The sequence below is a fragment of the Schistocerca cancellata genome, chromosome 1 (genome assembly GCF_023864275.1).
Source record: "Schistocerca cancellata isolate TAMUIC-IGC-003103 chromosome 1, iqSchCanc2.1, whole genome shotgun sequence".
In the NCBI taxonomy this organism is placed as follows: Eukaryota; Metazoa; Arthropoda; class Insecta; order Orthoptera; family Acrididae; genus Schistocerca; species Schistocerca cancellata.
In genome coordinates, this window is record NC_064626.1 from 794,174,970 (window position 1) to 794,192,960 (window position 17,991).

Here is a 17,991-nt window from a genome sequence, read left to right on the forward strand (position 1 = left end):
AACTTGAGTTGACCAGTCAAAGTTGCAAAATTCAGTTACTTTTGTTTAATTGATGACCGGTTTCACGTATCAGAACCCATTCTCAAATCATCCTAACAAAGAAAAAGGTGTACTCTGTGATAGCACACAAACCACGTCAATATTGTACATGCTTGTATTTAAGCCATTAGTCAAGTTTACAGAAATAATTCATTGGCAGGACAACTGTTTTGGGTATGCTCGCTGCCAACCCTTGTGAATAAACAATATTGTGCACCATACCAATAGCAATGTGGTATTCCAGGCTGAGTGCATATTTTTCTGCGTGTATTAACTTACAAAAATTTTAATCAATACTGATATGATATTTCTTTTTTCAAATTTCGTTGAATTAAGGTTCGTTTAAGCAGTTATCAGACAGCTTGCCGCACATGCGCAGAGTTGAAATCTGGTAGAAGCAGCGCCTATTCCCGCTTTGGATACTTTGAGTGTGGTTATTTGGTGTATAAACATTGAGAAAAGCAGCCAGAACCTAACCGGAAAATTTTTTCATACGCTGCGAAGCTGCCCGATTTGCGCATGCGCTTAGCTGTAAAATGCAGTACATAAAAGAGCCTTACTATCAATTGTACATGCGTGTAGAAAGAAAGAAAGAAAGAGAGAGAGAGAGAGAGAGAGAGAGAGAGAGAGAGAGAGAGAGAGACTACCAGTACATTAAAAGAAAGTATTTTTGCATTAAAGGATTGAGTTACTGATGGGAAATAGAATTTAAAACTCAAAACTTCTACCGAAAAATATTATAAACTATGTTTCCAAGCAACATGTGAGTGAACATAAAAAAAAAAAATATTAAATTTGGTCTTATTTTTTACCCAATTTTTGTAAAAGGGTATCAATATTTTGTTACTTAGGAATACGTCACAAATATCCTTCAAGCTTTCCTGGTGACATTCATTCATAAAGAAAAATCTCTTGGGGATGCAGCCAAGACATTTTATTTATCAACAATAGCACCGCAAAGGCAAAGATTTTCCTTTACATTACTAGATTTTCTTCTAAGTTTCATTATTGCTATTACGTAAGAAATTTCAACCATTTAAGATAAATTTGTTGAGAGTCAAAAATAGATTGTGTACCTGAAAAAAGGAGAGCTCTATATATTTGTTAATCTCCTGGATACATCATTTAAAATTTTTTTTTCAGTATTTAAAACATATGTCTCACTCCACACCATTCTAGCCCAGCACAGCAACAGTATACAGACGTTAAAAATTAGAATAATAGTCTCTGTTGCAGATACTGTATTGATGACGCATTTCATGCTTCTTATTCATCTTCAGATCATTCTTGAGCCAAGGAGACTGGCTTCTGTGATCTCCACAGCTCAAGAATGATATGAAGAAGTGCAAAACATGTCATCAATAAAATATCTGCAATATACTATTATTTTCATTTTTATCTTTGGTATTTGTTTTTAAATACTTATTCGTGTAAAATTTTTTTGTTAAAATAATTTTTCTATACACTTTTCTCATGTTTGGCCCACCCTATCTTAGGAATAGTTCCATTTTCAACATAGCATTGAAAAATGTTTAAATATGACAAAAATAGATAACTGACAATAGAACAAGCTTGCCAGAAAATAACACCAATTTTGGCCATATAATAACCCCAATTTTTTCCTGTCCCCAAAGATAGGGAATTACGGAAGACTGAGACTGATGACAAAACATCATGCGCGAGCTAATAAGAGCGAATAGCTAAGTGCATTATATGTGGTAGAGGTGGGGGATGCATGGGGGGAGGGGAATAGAAAAGTCAGAAAATAAAAGATACAGAAAGGGAGTGAAGACAGGAACATTTACTGAGAAGAGATGTTGAGACTGAAAAAAATAATGTAAATTAAGGCCAAATGGGTGGCGAGAACCAAGGACATGTTGTAATGCCAGTTCCCACCTGCAGAGTTCTTAGACACTGGTGCCTGTTGGAATAATCCATGTGGCTCATACAGTGATGCAAGCACCGAGGTCACAAATGTCACACTTTAGAGCATGCTCTGCTCGAGAATATTGTGTGTTGTTAATATACACCCTCAGCCTACACCCATTCGCTGTAACTGATGTACCAAGTTATCAGTTGGGATGAATGGGCAGAGGCAGAGGGGTATACTGGCAACACACAATATCCCGTTGCAGAGTTTGTTCTACAACATGATATTTCTGACTTCAGTGCCTGTTTCACCATATGTGCCATCTGGATTAAGACCCAGACACTAGTTTTTCAGAATTCTACAAGTGGAAACTGGTGTTACAAAGTCTTTGGTTTTCAACACACTCTTAGTCTTAATTTACATTAATTTCTTCAGTCTCAGTATTCCTTTCTTCACTCCATTTTAGTTTCCTATATCTTTTAACTTCTGACCTGACTTTTACCTCTCCTCCCCCGCCCCCCCCTCTCCAAAACCCCACCTCTAGCTCATACAATGCACTTAGCTTAACTCTTGCACAATGTTCTGTCAGAATCTCGTGTATTACCCTATATTCTTACTTTACGCTCTCAGGTTTTCAAATCTCGTCCATGGGGTTTCGGGCAACTTTTTCGAACTCTCCTCATTTCCTAAATCTGTCCAGTCCTTTTCCTCCACCCCTCTTCCTTCCCCTTCAACTCTTCTGTCAGGAGGAGGAGCCACTGGTTCTGAAAGCTTATGGATTTCAATAGCTTTATATGTGTTTTCTTCCGCTGTCGTCAGTGAGTAGATTTTTTTATCTATTCAGTTACATTATAGTTTCAAAAAATTGATTATTTTCAATTATATTCAAAGTCTTTTTTGTGTAAATACAATGAATATGACGACAAGGTGTCCACAACTACCAGAGTGGCCACACCTGTTGGACTCTGAGTCACCTACCTGGCCCATTTCTGGTCATGGTGTCCCATGGGCACACAAATTGTTAGTGTCAAAAACTCCGCTGGGACATTATTTAGAGCTGAACAGCAAAGTTACATTACACTGAAGTAAGAAGGGAGCAACCTCAAGAGATTTTCTTATTTTATTTAAATGTTAATCTCTAACTGATCTTCAAAAAGATAATTTTACAGAAACATGAAATCTGATGTTTTACATCAGTACAAAGGTCTTTCACCCTCCTTGTATTCATTTTTATAACAACTTTCTCAAAACCTTTGAAAACAGGACCCGCGACACCAATGTCAATAGATGCTCTAGGAATTACGTTCAGTTATGTCGCTATATCATCTATTATAGGTTACAAGAATGTAAATTCAAAGATCACAAGAGAACAAAGATTTGTAAAATTAAACAATAGTTTCCTCTCTCTGTACAAAGGAGATAAAAAAAAAGAGAGATATAATGTAGTACAACGATGTAGATGTAAAATGATGGTTGAGAATCTGCTAAAATGTAGATGTATTTAGGGTGGTTTCATTGGATGTGTACTGCCATGAATTTTGAAACTAATTGAAAAGTTTTGTGTAGATGGTTTTGTACAGCTTTAATGAAGGTTAGGAAGTGCATTACAAAATACACAGCTGTATCGATATATTTCATTAAAGATAATTGATTATGATCTAGGATCAGACAATCATAGAGTCCAAAAATCATCTCTGTTATCTATTAACAAACTCGAATAAGGAGAGTTATCAGTTATAGACCGTTCCACCACAAATATTAGCTGTATATGCATAACATAAACATTCCATTAACTTCTGAGGTTGCAGTGCTGATGCCTGCTTTCACTTCCACTCTGGATAGAAATGAGTATTATTGTGTTTCACAAGAAGTTAAAGGAAATTTCAACAGAGATTCATTTATACTTGCTTCTGTTCAGGCACCAGTGGTCTTGTCATTCTTTATGTGTATGCGCAGCACATGTAGAAGAGGTCATAATGAATATTGAACACACTGTAATGGGAATTACTTTAAAACTGCATAGTTCAAACATGGATTCCTACAATAGCACACAAACACGCATTTCTCTGTAAAACAATTTCACCTCATATAAATGACTGCACACCAGTCATGTTTAGTTCTGGCACTGCTATCAAGAATTTTTGTTTGTTTATTTTCCATGAGCTCTTGTAAGTACATGAAATATACAGTAAAAAGTTGGGCATCATTTGACCAAATACTTCCAGAATGAGATTTTCACTCTGCAGCAGAGTGTGCGCTGATATGAAATTTCCTGTCAGATTAAAACTGTGTGACGGACCAAGATCCAAACTCGGGACCTTTGCCTTTCGCAGGCAAGTGCTCTACCACCTGAGATACCCAAGCACGACTCACCCCCCGTCCTCAAAGCTTTACTACCGCTAGTACCTTGTCTCATACCTTCCAAACTTCACAGAAGCTCTCCTGCGTTTGAAACATTTTGCAATGTTTTACAGTGCCTTTTGTTATGTTTTCTTGCAATAAGTTTTCTGTTTCTTCAATGAAGAGGAAGTTGTGTTATCAGCAAACTAGTAAGCACTCTGACAATGTATGTTCATCTGTAGGCCATTTACGTATAGGAGGAACAGCACTAGTCCCAGTACTGATCCTCCTGATCCATAATTCGTCTCTTGGTTAAGCTGAGTAATGGTTTGTAACTTTGTTGCATTAAAAGTGTTTTATCTCCACCGTTTGTTCGCATCCACAACGATATGACCTGACCCAGTCATTAGCTGTGCCTTTGATGCTCAGTTAATATAATTTCTGTAGTAGTGGCTCACCATCTTCAGTAATGAATACCTCTGCCCAATCAGGGCACATACCAGTAATATATTCACTACTATCAACTTTCTGGTAAGTTTCACTCAGGAATTCATAGACAGCAGTGTTGGCTGAGCTGTTCTTTCTAAACCTGTGTTGTGCTGTGGACAGAATTTGTTATTTTTGTATAAAGCCTGCAAATCTTTTGGGGAAGATTTACTCTAAAATTTTTGAGAAACCAGACAACAGCGAAACTGGCCTGCGATTATCAACTTCTTCAGTGTTTCCAGTGGTAGCCCATGAGTATACATTCTGGGTGTTCACAAATTTTTAGATTCAGGTAAATTTGGGAGTGTGAAATTAAAAGCATCTGCTATATAACAGTTACGCTTATCAAGAAGATTATACAACTACAGCCACTGCCAATAATAATAACAGTAATAATAATAGCAATGATAACAAGATGCATAACTAACTTGACAAAAGAAAGAATTGCTTTTGTGGACTTTTGTTGTTTTGTGCATAGTTAAGTACAGTTTAGGGCAATAACGAAATAATGGTTGGTTGGTTGGTTTAAAAGAGGGAAGAAGGGACTAAACTAAGAGGTCATCAGTCCCTTGTTCCAAATAAAACAATGCCACAAGTGTCAGAATAAAACAAACGAGACAGACAACACAAATCAGAATGAAAGGAAAAATTACAAGAACGACGAAGGGCAACAAACATGTAAATGGACAAAACGGGGACACGAAAATCACAGAAAAGCAACAAACAGGATGAAAAGGGTAAAACAACAAAGCATATGACCATGGCTGGCTGACCATGAGAATAAAAAGGAGAAGCCAGCCACTCCGCAACACATTAAAACCTCCATCCTAAAAGTGCCTGGGTGGAGGACACGGAGGGACAAAGGACATGCGCTAAAACTTAGATCAAATGATAAAACCCACCCTCACGAACAAAACTTACAACTAAATCAGCCAATGAGGCGTTGTCAGGTAAAATTAGTAGCAACGAGTCCGGTAACCCAAGATTCCATTGCTGGGCAGTCAAAGTGGGGCAGTGCACCAGAAGATGGGCCACTGTCAACCGGGCGCTGCACCGACACTGAGGCAGGTCTTCATGGCGCAGGAGGTAACCATGGGTTGCACAAGAGTGGGCAATGCGGAACCAGCAGAGGACAACTGATTCGCTGTGAGAGGCCCACATTCGTGGTCTCCTTAATGACACACATTTTGTTGCACATACTGTTATGCCATTACGTCTCCCAAAGCCAAAAAGCCCTGCGGCATAAGTCGGAATGCACGTCAGGTTCACACATGCCCATCTCCAGAAGCGGTTTCCATGCAGCCTGTTTGGCCAGCCTGTCGGCAAGTTCATTCCCTGGCATTCAAATGTGACCTGGGGTCCAGAAAAACACCACTGAATGACTGGACAGTTGCAAGGCATAGATGGACTCCTGAATGGTCACTACCAAAGGATGACAAGGGTAGGACTGGTCGATAGCTTGTAGGCTGCTCAAGGACTCAGTACAAAGGAGAAATGACTCACCTGGGCATGAGCAGATGTGCTTAAGAGCACGAAATACGGCTTCCAGCTCTGCAGTGAAAACACTGCAGCCATCAGGCAAGGAGTGCTGTTCTATATGTCCTCCATGAACACAGGCAAACCCAACATGACCATTGGCCATTGAGCCATCACTGTAAACCACTTCATGGCCCTGGTACATGTTGAGAATCGAGAGGAAGTGACAGCAGAGAGTCGCAGGGTTAACTGAGTCCTTAGGGCCATGTAAAAGGTCCAGTCGAATCCACAGCCTAGGTGTACAACATTGAGGTGCTCGTGAATAAACCTCAAGTATAGGTGGTAAAGGCAAGGACTTCAGTTCGGAGAGAAGTGATCATGTACTAACTGCAATTGTAACCCCAGAGCTGGGCCGCCGATGAGGGAGATGAACTGCCATGTGTGGGAAAAGGAGACGGTAATTTGGATGTGCAGGAGAACTACAAATGTGTGAAACTTAACTGGAGAGCAACTGCGCATGCCTAACCTCTAATGGAGGGACTCCGACCTCCACCAGGACGCTGGTCACCGGACTCGTCCTAAAAGCTTATATCGCTAGGCGAACACCACAGCGATGCACTGGGTCAAGTAAACACAACACTGAGCATGCCTCCGAACCATAAACCACACTCCCATAGTCAAGGCGGGATTGAACAAGGGCTCTGTAGAGCTTCAGCAGCGTAGAGCGTTCTGAACCCCAGTTGGTGTTGCTCAGTACTGTTGGAGCAGTACGAAATGCAGAAGTCATTGGCATACAGAGAAGGTGAGACAGAGGGGCCCGCAGCTGCTGCTAGACCATTAATTACCACTAAAAATAGAGATACACTCAATATGGAGCCCTGCAGGACCCCATTCTCCTGGATATGGGGGCAACTGTGGGAGGCACCAAGTTGGACACAGAAAGTACGTAGCAACAGGAAATTCTGGATAAAAATTGGAAACAGGCCTCAGAGACCCCACTCGTATAATGTGGCAAGGATATGATGTTGCCAGGTCATGTCAATGCTTTTCGTGAATCAAAAAACATGGCCCACGCAGAGGCTCGAGCATAGTGTTCAGCAAAGTGCTCGGCAATCGCGTTTGCATCGGTACATAACTCACCATTTATGGGAACACTGGGGACAGCTGTTGGGCCTGGTACGCAAAAAGACGTTTTATCTTTGCCTAGAATTGGGAAGGTGACGTATGGCACCCAATGGTGGAGACGTATCTCTCCCAACACTCCTCCTCTCGTTGTCTGATAAGGTAGCGAACACGGGCACGGAGCCGTTTCAAGGTTATTAGGTGCTCCAGCGAAGGGTGCCGCTGTAGAGCTCACCGACACTCCTTGATTGCTTCAGAGACTTCCGGCACCCACCAAGGGACTGCCTTACGCCTCGGGCACCCTAAAGAGCGAGATATCGCGTTTTCTGCTGCAGAAACAATTGTGCTAGTCACCTGCTCAACCATCACATCGATGTTACCATGTGGGGGAGATTCAGTGGTGACAGCAGAAGTGAAACTTCCCCAATCCGCCTTGTTCAAAGCCCACCTGGGCAGGCGTCCGTGCGCCTGATGCTGGGGTAGTGACAGGAAGATGGGGAAGTGGTCACTACCACACAGGTCGTCATGTGCTCTCCAGTGGATAGATGGGAGAAGTCCTGCACTACAAATTGATAAATCAATGGCCGAGTAACTACCATGAGCCACACTGAACTGTGTGGCGGCCCCAATATTTCAGAGCCAGAGGTCAAATTGCGACAGAAATGTTTCGACTTCTCTGCCTCAGCCAGTAAGCATGGTACCACCCCACAAGGGGTTATGGGCATTAAAATCTCCCAGAAGTAGGAAAGGTTTAGGGAGTTGATCAATCAGTGCAGCTAATACATTCAGGGGTACTGCATCATCTGGAGGAAGATATACATTGCAGACTTATTTTCTATGTCGTCCTTATTCTGACATCCACAGCTTCAAGACGGGTTTGAAGGGGCACAGTTTCAGTACAGACCGAGTTTAGGACATAAACACAAACTCCACCTGACACTCTATTATAGTCGATACGGTTCCTGTAATATCCCCTATAGCTGCGGGGGGACCACACTACTGGGAACCAGGTTTCCTGGAGGGCAATGCAGATAGCATGTGTAAAGCTTAACAGTTGCCGTAGCTCAGCCAGGCAGTGGAAAAAACCTCCGCTATTCCACTGTAGGATGACATCGTGAGACTGGGAAGGCACGAGGCAGTTTACACTTCAGAGTCACTTGCTGCCACTGATTTATTGCCTGAGCAGTCTATATCCATTGTGTCTGAGGGTCAGATGAGATCTAGGTCCTCAGCAGATGCCAAAATCTCCTCCCCCATCCTCAGCCGCAGAGCTTGTAGGTAGGTCTTAGGGGTTTTCTCCTTGGATTTCTCTCGCTGCTCCTTGGGTTTCCCTAGTTGGGAAGACTTCACTGGCTCAGTCTCCAGGACTGAGGATGAGCGTGAAGCCCTACAACCAGCTGCTTTTGGGCTCTTCAGCCACTGGCAGGAGTCGTCTTTCCTGCTAGAAGAAACCTGGGAAGGGAGTGACCCAATGGACCCCTTCCTAGCGAGGGAAGCCGAAGAAGACTTACACTTCTTCGGCTTAGAAGTAGGTTGTGCAGGAGCAACAGGGAGGGACATGCCCCCCCCCCCCCCCCCGCCCCAAGGGGGCAGTTGTAGTCTTCCGGCTCTGAGAGGTGACCTGGGTTGGCGGAGCTGATGGTGCCAGAACTGTTGCAGCGGCGGTATAACACAATGTCATACGTACAGGATGCAGGCGTTCAAATTTTCTCTTAGCCTCAGTGTAGGTCAGTCTGCCCAGTGTCTTGTACTCCATGATTTTCCTTTCTTTCTGGAGAATGCTGCAGTCAGGTGAGCAAGGCGAATGGTGCTCTCCTCAGTTGACACAGATGGCAGGCAGGGCACATGGAGTATTGAAATTGATGGGCGTCCACAATCTCGGCATGTGACACAGGAAGTACAGTGAGAAGACATATAGCCAAACTTCCAGCACTTCAAACACTGCATCAGGGGAGGGATATAGGGCTTTGCATCACATCGGTAGACCATCACCTTGAACTTCTCGGGCAATGTATCACCCTCAGGCCAAGATGAAGGCACCAGTGGCAACCTGATTATCCTTCGGACTCCAGTGGACATGCTCGACGGAATGTACACCTCGCCACTCTAAATTGGCGCGCAGCTCATTGTCGGACTGCAAAAGAAGGTCTCTGTGAAATATGATACCCTGGACCGGATATAAGGTCTTTGGGTTGTGATGGTTACAGAAACATCCCCCAGCTTGTCATAACCGAGTAACTCCCGTGACTGGGCACAGAATGCTGTTTTGATAAAGACTGACCCACATCTCATTTAGGACAAGCCCTCCACCTCCACAAACTTGTCCCCTAAATGCTCAACAAAAAACTGAGACTTCATTGTCATGGAAGATTCCACATCAGTTCTCGAACATACAAGGTACTGGGGCGAATTAGACCCGCTGCCATTCTTAGCCCGACATTCCTCCCATGGTGTGGTCAGACACGGGAACAATTTGAGGATGTACTTCTATGCGTTGAATTGAGCTCGTGATTGCTTAGAGACTGCTGGTGTTTCACCACCAGCAAGTGACGATGGACTATGCATTATCACATGTCATCCGACCTGATGCCACCCACTCCAATCAGAGGCCCTTACCACAGGCACCACCCAGCTGCAGCAAAGGCCACCTGGCAGGATGGCCATCACCGGGAGTCCCAATGCCCCAGGGCGATGGGCATCTCCCCTTTGGCATACATGGGGAGTTAACGGCGCAGGCATCAGCAGAGTGATCCCTATGTGGTCAGGGGGCTACAACTAACAGGGTACATGGTGGCCCCACCGCAACCAACTCGCTACTGTGTTGGATATCAGGTGCAAAGAAGTCCATGGTCATTGTCGACGCAGAAATCGACACTGCATAGTGCATGGTTGAAAATGCACCCAGGAAGGTGTCCTTGTCCAAGAGATGGAGAATGGGCAGGACTGCAATGCGACAACAAGAAAGTGGGCTAAAGATCTCAATGAACAATGGACACAATGCACTCTGTAAGGAGCCCTTCCCCAACTGGCTCGCTTTTTGGAAAAATTTTGAAGAATGGATGTCAAACCCTACAAGGGACCATCACATAAAGGCCAAAATGTGTTGAACTGCTTTTAGTCGCCTTGTACGACAGGCAGGAATACCTCAGGCCTTTTCTAATTCCCGGACCCGCAGGGGAGACACTAACCTATGTAACGGCATCAAACGTAACTTATTACATGAAACGGTTATTCTGTTATACATTTTTATAATCAGAGCAAGACTTTGCGCTCACCCTGCACACACACACACACACACACACACACACACACACACACACACACACACACACACACACACACACAGAGAGAGAGAGAGAGAGAGAGAGAGAGAGAGAGAGAGAGAGAGAGAGAGAGAACTTACATCAGCACACATATAGCCACAGAAAAAACAGTTGAAAGTAAAATGTGAGAAAGCTGCAAACACTTACAGAAACAAATGAAAATATACATACAATATAAGGCAGTCAAAATGCTATACATCGAAAACAGTGACCAAAAGGAAAAGTACAAACTCTCAAGCAGTTTGCCACATGAGAGAAAGCTGTTTGGTTTAAAAATAGTGAATTAGACCTTTACATTTTATTACAAAAACTTCAACAAACTGTTTTAAATTTATAACCTGTAAGTGCAAACGAACACCTGTATGTGCAAAATATTTCAAGAAAACACCTGAAGTTGCCTTGTAACTAAGGTGAAATGCATCTGAGCGCACAAGATAAATATCAAAACTTAATGAACAGCATGCAAAACATGTTTTTCTTTTGAACTACTGTAATTTATATACACATGCTGCAAAAATTGTCAGAAGAAGAAACTTGTTCCTCAAAATCTGCTGGGCTTTTCACATGTACTGCCAATCTCAAATACTGCATTCCATGTTTCCTTAGGTAGCAGTTGTCTGAAAGTGCCCACATTTTATTCACTTAGAATTTTTTGTTCTTTAACTGAATCTGTTTGCAATGTTGTTTCGGGTATTGTATGGAAAGCAATATACTGTGTTATGGTCACTTGAACTGTTGCAGTCTGGAAGCCATTATTTTCTGTGTTTATAAATACCTGGTCAATAGTTTTACATGTGTTTTTGTCATTGTTGTGGAAGAGTTTATAGTGGTCTGTAAGTTATATATTGACAATGTGGTCATGAGATTTTGCTTTTTTCATTTGAGTTTTCCTGGAAATTTATGTTAAAATCACCACATACTATTAGATTTTTCTTATTAGCGTCAAGTTTACTGAGTGCACCGTCTAGTTCCTGTAGGAGTATATGTAAGCCGTGTCTGGGCTTCTGGGCAGGCAAATTATAATTGCTTTTAATGAAGCAATGTATGTAGCTGTTATTTCAGTCTTTTTACTTTCACAGCATCTCTAAGGATTTTAAGCAGAAATATTTCATGTTACTTCCAACAAAAAAATGCCTGTCCCATCATGGGCAGAGGATATTCTACAGAATGATGAGGATAGAGTTAATTTTGGTAGTTTCAAACTGCAAGCACACTACTGCCTGATCAATGTTCACTTAAGCATATAACAGAAACTTCCTTCAGATCAACTGACCAGAGTATTTAAAATTTGCTAATTTTATTTGGAAATCATTCCACATTCTGATGAAAGAGTATAAATTTTGTACTTTTGTCAAGTCCGGGCAATATGTAATTGACCACTTACTTCCTTTTTCGCCCACCCATTTTCACAATGATGTCTGCTTGGTCTTCGTTTTCACCCCCTTCATGCCATATTAGTTTCCCTTATTTCTAATGTTGTTACATACACCTGTTACATTCTACTGAGAGTTACAGACCTCAGTCTATTTAAAAGTGCCAATATAAATCTTTTGTATTGTCAACACAGCAAGGTACAAATTTCTAATGAAACCTTTGCTGAATTTGAATGGCAGGAAAGGGAATCATTCTTGGAAAGAACTGAATATTTAAGATGGGATGCAAGGAATCTTCAGACAGATTCACAGGTATGACCAGAATTTGCATTTTAGCCATCGCCCAGTATATATGTGTTTCTATACAATCTATGCTCTGATGTACAGTAAAATTTGCATTTTCGAAATGAGTCTTAGACAGTGGTTAAGCCATTCCCCATAACATCCTGGAGGCATTAATCGAATAAACCAGGAGGGCCTCTGAAGTCTGAAAAATGACAGGGTGTACTGAAAAATTAAGGTTTGTGTGCAACCAAGGAGTGTGTGTGGATGAATCTATCACTAACAGCATTGTCTGTGAAAGTTAAGAGTCGGAGTTGGAATATTGACCCAGTGCACAGTTTTTATATGTCAGAAAGTTTCATTTCTGTATACACTGTTCTTTAGAGTGGAAGATTCATTATACAATAACAATCCTGTATCTTGATCTCCAGCGTTACTTAACCGATTATTTTCCTTATCCATCATGTCACAGGGTGGCACAGATTTGGTACATTCTGTCTACCAGCCTTTTTCAACCAATGAGATTTAGTCATCTTCCAGGTGCCTTGACATGAACAGCACTGGACAACGATAAAATTCTCTCTGCCACACTGTGTTGTGGCCATGCTTCACTTTCACTCATTGTTTTCAACAGAAACAGTCTGCTAAGCTTGACAACACAGAAGGTGCCAACTCCTCCTCTGCCACCTAATTAAAGTAAAGTGCTCAACACTTCCCTTACCCCACTATTACAGCTTCCCCCCCCCCCCCCTCCATTTCCCTGTGCAGAAGCATCTTTCGACATGGCATGCATTACAGTATAAATTTAATGCAATTTTATGGCACTGACCTTCATCAAGTATGTTGTGGAGTTGATAACTGAAGCAAAAAAGGAGAGTATTCTGGTGAAACGTTAGCATATGTCTGCCCAGTTCACTCCGAAGCAATGATACTGTCACATTAGGTGTCTCCACTGACAGCTCAAATAGTGCCAAAGGCTCCAACCTGAGGAAAAGTTAGTTATCACCTGAACTGAAAGCAGTACCAATACATACAGTACAACATATTAATTATTTAAAATCAAAACCAATACATTTGCATGTCTCTTGGCCATACTCCATTTATTCCTGTTTCACCAACTGGGAAACAGAAATACACTATTAAATAATTTAGGAGTAAATGAGACCACTCACCACATAGCAGAAGTGTTGTGTCACGCCTATGACACAAAACAGAAAGAAAACTTGCTATCTTTCAGAATAAATGCTTTGTCGAGCTACAGTACGTACGTGTGCATGTGCACGCGCACGCGCACACACACACACACACACACACACACACACACACACACACACACACACACACACACACACACACGCGCGCGCGCGCGCGCGCGCGCGCGCGCACATATTGTACTGACTTCACATACAATAATTGGGATTGCAGTTTGGCAGGTGGACTGGGGTGGGGGTTTTATCAGGTGGGAAGGGTGAGAAAGAAGCACGAGGAGGGGTTAGGGATGGGTTGGTAATGGCAGCTTACTGGTGTGTTACGGATAAGAGAAGCTGGTAGGTACATGGACTAGGTATTGCGACACTTGGTCACCAGAGCCAGTGAGGTCCAGCATATGATAAAGATGACATGGACGTGTGGACTGGGAAGGGGAAACAGGGCAGTGGAGGGTAATACTGTTGGTGGAGGGTGTGAAGACAGTGGAAATGGATGCCAGGAGGATTGTGGGAGTGAAGGATGTGTTATAAGGAAATTTCCCATCTATGTGTTCAGAAAATCTGGTGCTGGAGGGAAGGATTTAGATGACGTGGGTTGTGAAGTAGACACTGAACTTGGGCTTGTTGTGCTCAGCAGCATGTTGTGCCACTGGGCTGTTCTTGGCTACAATTTGGCGGTGGCCATTCATTCTGGTGGACAACTGGTTAGCAGTTATACCCACATAAAATGTCATGCAGAAATTGTGGCACAGCTGGTATATTACACCCCTGCATCTGATGGGTTAGGGGTACCTGTGGCAGGACTGGAGTAAGACGTGCTGGCTGGGTGAATAGGTCTTCCACAGGGGTAAGTCATTCCTTTTAAGATGATTCTTGTGGATGATAGGAGGATTAGGAGTGTGCCGGTATATGGCAAGGGAAATTCTTTGTGGGCTAGGTTTGGGGGCAGTGATTGTCTGTTAAGGCGTTTGTGAGACCTTGAGCATACTGGGTAAGGAAATCTCATCACTGCAGATATGACGTATACAGGAGAACAGGGTAAAAAGGTGTGTGTGATATGTACAGAGGTATATAAGTGACCATCAGAGTGTGGGGTGTTCTACATTCAGGAAGGTAGCATATTGGGTTGAGAAGGATCAGGTGAAGAAGGTGGGAGAAGTTGTTGAAGTTATGGAGGAATGGGGACAGGGTGTCTGGCCCTGGGTCCTGCTCATGTAGATGACATCAATGAATGTGAACCAGACAAGCAGTTTCAGGTTTTTGAAAGCTATGAGGGTTTCCTCTAGGAGACCCACACACTCGTTTCCAAAGGAGGCTCTCGTGGGTACCCATTCTGTAGAAATGTTGCAACACGTGAGGCAATACTGACCTTACGACTTATCTTAGAAGAAAGATTAAGGAAGGGCAAACCTACGTTTCTAGCATTTGTAGATTTAGAGAAAGCTTTTGACAATGTTGACTGGAATACTCTCTTTCAAATTTTAAAGGTGGCAGGAGTAAAACACAAGAAGCGAAAGGCTATTTACAATTTGTACAGAAACCAGATGGCAGTTATAAGAGTTGAGGGACATAAAGGGAAGCAGTGATTGGGAAGGGAGTGAGACAGGGTTGTAACCTATCCCCGATGTTATTCAATCTGTATCTTGAGCAAGCAGTAAAGGAAACAAAACAAAAGTTTGGAGTAGGCATTAAAATCCATGGAGAAGAAATAAAAACTTTTTGGTTTCCCGATAACAGTGTAATTCTGTCAGAGACAGCAAAGGACTTGGAAGAGCAGTTGAACGGAATGGACAGTGTCTTGAAAGGGGGATATAAGATGAACATCAACAAAATCAAAACGAGGATAATGGAATGTAGTCGAATTAAGTCGGGCGATGCTGAGGGAATTAGATTAGGAAATGCGACACTTAAAGTAGTAAAGGAGTTTTGCTATTTGGGGAGCAAAATAACTGATGATGGTCAAAGTAGAGAGGATATAAAATGTAGACTGGCAATGGCAAGGAAAGCGTTTCTGAAGAAATTTGTTAACATCGAGTATAGATTTAAGTGTCAGGAAGTTGTTTCTGAAAGTATTTGTATGGAGTGTAGCCAAGTGAAACATGGACGATAAATAGTTTGGACAAGAAGAGAATAGAAGCTTTCGAAATGTGGTGCTACAGAAGAATGTTGAAGATTAGATGGGTAGATCACGTAACTAATGAGGAGGTATTGCATAGGATTGGGGAGAAGAGAAGTTTGTGGCAGAGCTTGACTAGAAGAAGGGATCAATTGGTAGGACATGTTCTGAGGCATCAAGGGATCACAAATTTAGCATTGGAGGGCAGCGTGGAGGGAAAAAATTGTAGAGGGATACCAAGAGATGGATGCACTAAGCAGATTCAGAAGGATGTAGGCTGCAGTAGGTACTGGGAGATGAAGCAGCTTGCACAGGATAGAGTAGCATGGGGAGCTGCATCAAACCAGTCTCATGACTGAAGATCACAACAACAACATCAAGGGCATCAAGCACAACTTTTGTGAATTCTACTATGGCTGACTGTATTTTTTGCCGCTTCAGAAACCAAACTGTGATTCCCTTAAAAGTTTGTATTTATTCAGGTAATTCATTAATCTGTCTTTCATAATGGTTTCTATTATTTTTGAGAATGCTGACAGCAGGGGCCAGTAATTTTCTATGCTTCTGCATTACCTTTCTCAAGCAAAGGTACAACTCTTGCATGTTTTAACTGCTCTGGAAATGTCCCCGATGTGAAGGATTCATTTATTATATTTGTTACGGGGCCTTGTGTAATCCCTATGCATTGTTTCAGTACACACATTGGTACTTCATCTAAACCTATGACTTATTATTTTCAAGTTTTTGAACAGTTTTATTGATTTAATTCTCTGTGGTTGGAAGTAACATCACTGTATTTAGTGCAACACTATTTACAGGTGTTATATTTGCTTTGGAGAATTTTTGCTGTAACATCTCTGAAATACTTGAGAAATGCTCGTTTACATAGTTTGCTAAGTGTTGTGGATCATTTATTACCTTCTCCCCCTCCCTTAACAGTATTTTATTCTGTGATTGTTTGCCTCTCCCCATTTCCTTTTTTATAACATCCCAGACTTCTTTGCTTTTATTCTCTGTATTATATATTATTTTTGTGATTAAACGACTTTTTTGCAGCAGTCAGCACCTTCCTATAAATCTTTTTGTATCTATGATAGAAATTTAAGAATTCTGTATCATTGCGAATCTTCTTCGTGGAACTGAACTGTTTAAGTGTTTGGGAGGACTTATTAATAACTGTTGTTACCCATCTGTTTTTGTGAGATGATACAGACATGCATACTTTTGGAAACGCCTTTTCAAAGTTCAATTTAAACAATGTGGAGAATTTAATATTGACATTGGTTTCTTTATACACTTCCTCCTAGCTTTGTATTTCTAGTTCTTTCGAAAAATCTTTTATTTTGATTTCTGATAGATGTCGTTTGTAGGCTTGTAGTTTAGGGAATGATTCAATGCCTGATTTTACTGTTATTTGACAGAGATGGTCTGATAGTCCAGCATCTTTTACAGCTACATCACATTTTTCCCTGTCCATATTTGTGACCACATGATCAATTACTGATGCAGTCATTGTAGTAAACCTTGTTGCACCATTGACCAGTAGGGGCATACCAAAACTTTGAAGGATGTTTATGAAGGTGCTGCTGGATTCATTTATGATATTAGTGTTGATGTTAATGTCCCCTCACAGAATTATGTTGGCCTTTGTACTTGAGACTTTATCTAGAACGTCTGTTAATTTATTGAAAAAAGTGTCCACACTACCACTGGGAGATCAATACACACACAAAATGATTAAATTCTTGGCGATATCAAGACCTGTTAATTCAATAGCTGATATTTCAAAGTGTTCGTCTTCACTTACTGTGCTGTGTTCCTTTTCTGATATAAATGCATAACCCTCCACCCCTTGAAGTAGTTCTGCAGTAGGAGTTTGCCCTTTCATACAATGGTAATACTAGATGTTGGATTTGTGTGTCTCTACACCAGTGCTCAGTAATACAAACTACTGTGCAGTTCAAGGATTGGAGCTCAACTTCTAATAGTTGTATTTTATTTTCTAATGATTGCATGTTTTGATGAAGGATTGTTAAGTCTGTGAAATCCCCCATGTTACTTTTTCCAGTGGTTTGTTTTTCTTAGACATATCTGGTGTGTGTGATATTTGAAGTGTTAAAATCTGTCTTGTGAGTGATTGTTTCAGTATTTTTTAAACTGCTGGAGATACTCTTTAGGCAGGAGAACCTGTTGTCTGGTTTTATCCTAAAAATGTGGGTGAGGACATAGTTTCTCAGGACAGGGTGTATACATGGACAAATAAAAAAAATTCCCGGATTTTCCCCGGATTTCCCGGTTAAATATACACTTTCTCCCGGGTGACAGTATATTTTCCCTTATCAATCCTTTGAATGGT

At 41.7% G+C, this 17,991-nt stretch overlaps 1 protein-coding gene across 3 annotated transcripts in view; it reads right to left on the reverse strand.

Annotated features, from left to right (window-relative positions):
- The window catches only part of LOC126187769 (centromere protein I-like), a 351,829-nt gene that overhangs the window by 183,441 nt on the left and 150,397 nt on the right, over positions 1 to 17,991 (reverse strand). For all 3 annotated transcript variants that reach the window (XM_049929046.1, XM_049929037.1, XM_049929054.1), the window contains exon 9: positions 13,141 to 13,295. In XM_049929046.1, the coding sequence (XP_049785003.1) occupies positions 13,141 to 13,295 (155 nt within the window). The remainder of the gene's footprint in view (positions 1 to 13,140; positions 13,296 to 17,991) is intronic.